The sequence below is a fragment of the Curcuma longa genome, unplaced genomic scaffold, assembly GCF_044706935.1.
Source record: "Curcuma longa cultivar G26 ecotype Majalengka, Jawa Barat unplaced genomic scaffold, ITB_CL_G26_1.1 contig_10863, whole genome shotgun sequence".
In the NCBI taxonomy this organism is placed as follows: Eukaryota; Viridiplantae; Streptophyta; class Magnoliopsida; order Zingiberales; family Zingiberaceae; genus Curcuma; species Curcuma longa.
The window spans coordinates 477-2,415 of NW_027428733.1; the positions used below are offsets into that span (position 1 = coordinate 477).

At 47.1% G+C, this 1,939-nt stretch overlaps 1 protein-coding gene across 1 annotated transcript; it reads right to left on the minus strand.

Annotated features, from left to right (window-relative positions):
- Positions 1–855: 855 nt before the first annotated feature.
- On the minus strand, positions 856–1,338 carry LOC141815815 (uncharacterized). Its single transcript, XM_074703692.1, has 2 exons — positions 1,333–1,338; positions 856–1,257 (listed from the first exon to the last, which is right to left on the minus strand). The coding sequence occupies exons 1-2, from the start codon at positions 1,336–1,338 to the stop codon at positions 856–858; spliced, it is 408 nt and encodes a 135-aa protein (XP_074559793.1).
- Positions 1,339–1,939: the final 601 nt, after the last annotated feature.

Here is a 1,939-nt window from a genome sequence, read left to right on the forward strand (position 1 = left end):
CACTAGATGATCATTATTACACTACCAATCCAATCCCCAAATTACGTTATGGGTTCCTTCTTATTATTTTATGCATTACTCCCCATGTTTAAGATATCGTATGTCCGTCAATTATCTGAGTTCACTGACAACTCAATAATCGACATCTAAGACCTTGAATAGTACCACTCATCCTTATTGTCAGCCGGACCAAGTCCACTTGCAAGATTTGACTTGACAATCCTTATGAGCTCTCCAAGGGGACATCATCAGCCCTACTGGGACACGGATTCCTTCTATAATTAATGGCACACCGTATAAATAGTAACATCACCCAACTTACCGAGAATATTTGATCTGACGGAAAGATCTCACCCTTTGGTAAATCAAAGCAATAATTACTAAGTATAAGTGCTCATTTATTACATCGGGATTAAGAGTGCATAATTATAATAACAGAGGTCTTGTTCAATTTGCGAGTCAGTGTAAATCGAACAACCTCAATGGTCCTACTCAATACACACAAAGTGCACTAGTGTAATTCTGAGTCAAGGGTTGATGCTTCTGACAACTCATGCAGGTGCGTACGAGCCGCTGAGCATCTGCCTGCATGGTAGGCCAAAAGTAGCCAGCAAGCAGTACTTTACGGATCAGAGTCATTTATCCTCCGTGATTGCCGCAACATCCATAGTGTATCTCTTGCATGACGTAATCGGCTTCCCTCTGGGGGATGCACTTGAGCAGGGGGCGAGAAAAAGCTCTTTTGAACAACGCATCCCCTATCATGGTGAATCGAGTGGCCCTCCTTTTGAGGGTTCGAGCTTGCTCGGGGTCTTCTGGCAAAGTGTCTTGGGTCAGGAAGGAAATGATGGGTGTTCACCAGTTTTCAGGTTGGGAAGGTGGTAAAGTCTGATCTATCTGAGCGATCAACTGTTCTTGCACCATGGAGTCAGGATTTTCCCAAGTGGTTAATGTGCTAGCCAGCTTAGCCAGTTCGTCGGCCTTGTGGTTATCGGCCCGAGGTATTTTTTGCAAAGTGACTTCTTGGAACTGGGTCTTCAAACCCTCCACAGCCTCGGCATAGTGTTTCAGACGCTCATTTCGTATTTCGAAGGTGCCTCTTACTTGCTGCTCCACTAATTGTGAGTCCGAATAGATTATCACTTTAGTAGCGCCCACATGCCGAGCTGCTTGTAGACCCGTGAGGAGAGCCTCGTACTCAGCTTCATTGTTGGTGGCTCGGAATTGCAGTTTTACCGCTAACTGGAGAGTGTCTCCCTGAGGGGAACATAACAGGATGCCTACCCCACAGCCGTGTTTGGTGGTCGATCCATCTACATAGACTTTCTATACCTCCATTGATTCCCCTCCTACAACTTCTGTTAAGAAGTCAGCCAGGGCTTGAGCTTTAATAGCGGTTCGCGGTAGATACTGTATGTCATATTCACTGAGCTAGTGGTCCATTTAATAAGACGTCTGGAGGCGTCGAGATTAAGCAAAACCCTGCCTAGGCTGCTATTGGTGAGAACTATGATGGGGTATGCTAGAAAGTAGGGACGTAGCTTCCGAGCCATCAGTGTGAGGGCCAGCGCCAGCTTTTCTAAGGAGGTGTATCGAGTTTCTGCGTCTTTCAATAAGTGGCTGGCGAAGTAAATCGAGCGCTGCACTTGAGCCTCTTGTTTAACTAGGACGGAGCCTAAAGCCTCCTCCGAGGCTGACAGGTATACCCACAAGGGTTCGTGGGCCTCGGGTTTAGCCAACACATGGAGGTCGGCTAAGTATTGTTTCAGTTCGGTGAATGCCTGTTCGCATTTCTCATCCCACGAGAAGCAAGCTGCCTTTCGGAGGATCTTGAAGAAGGGGAGGCTTTTTCCCGCGGAGTGAGAAATAAAGCGGGAGAGGGCCGTGATGCGTCCCACCAGTCGCTGTATATCTTTCACATTCCGGGGAGAGACTATGT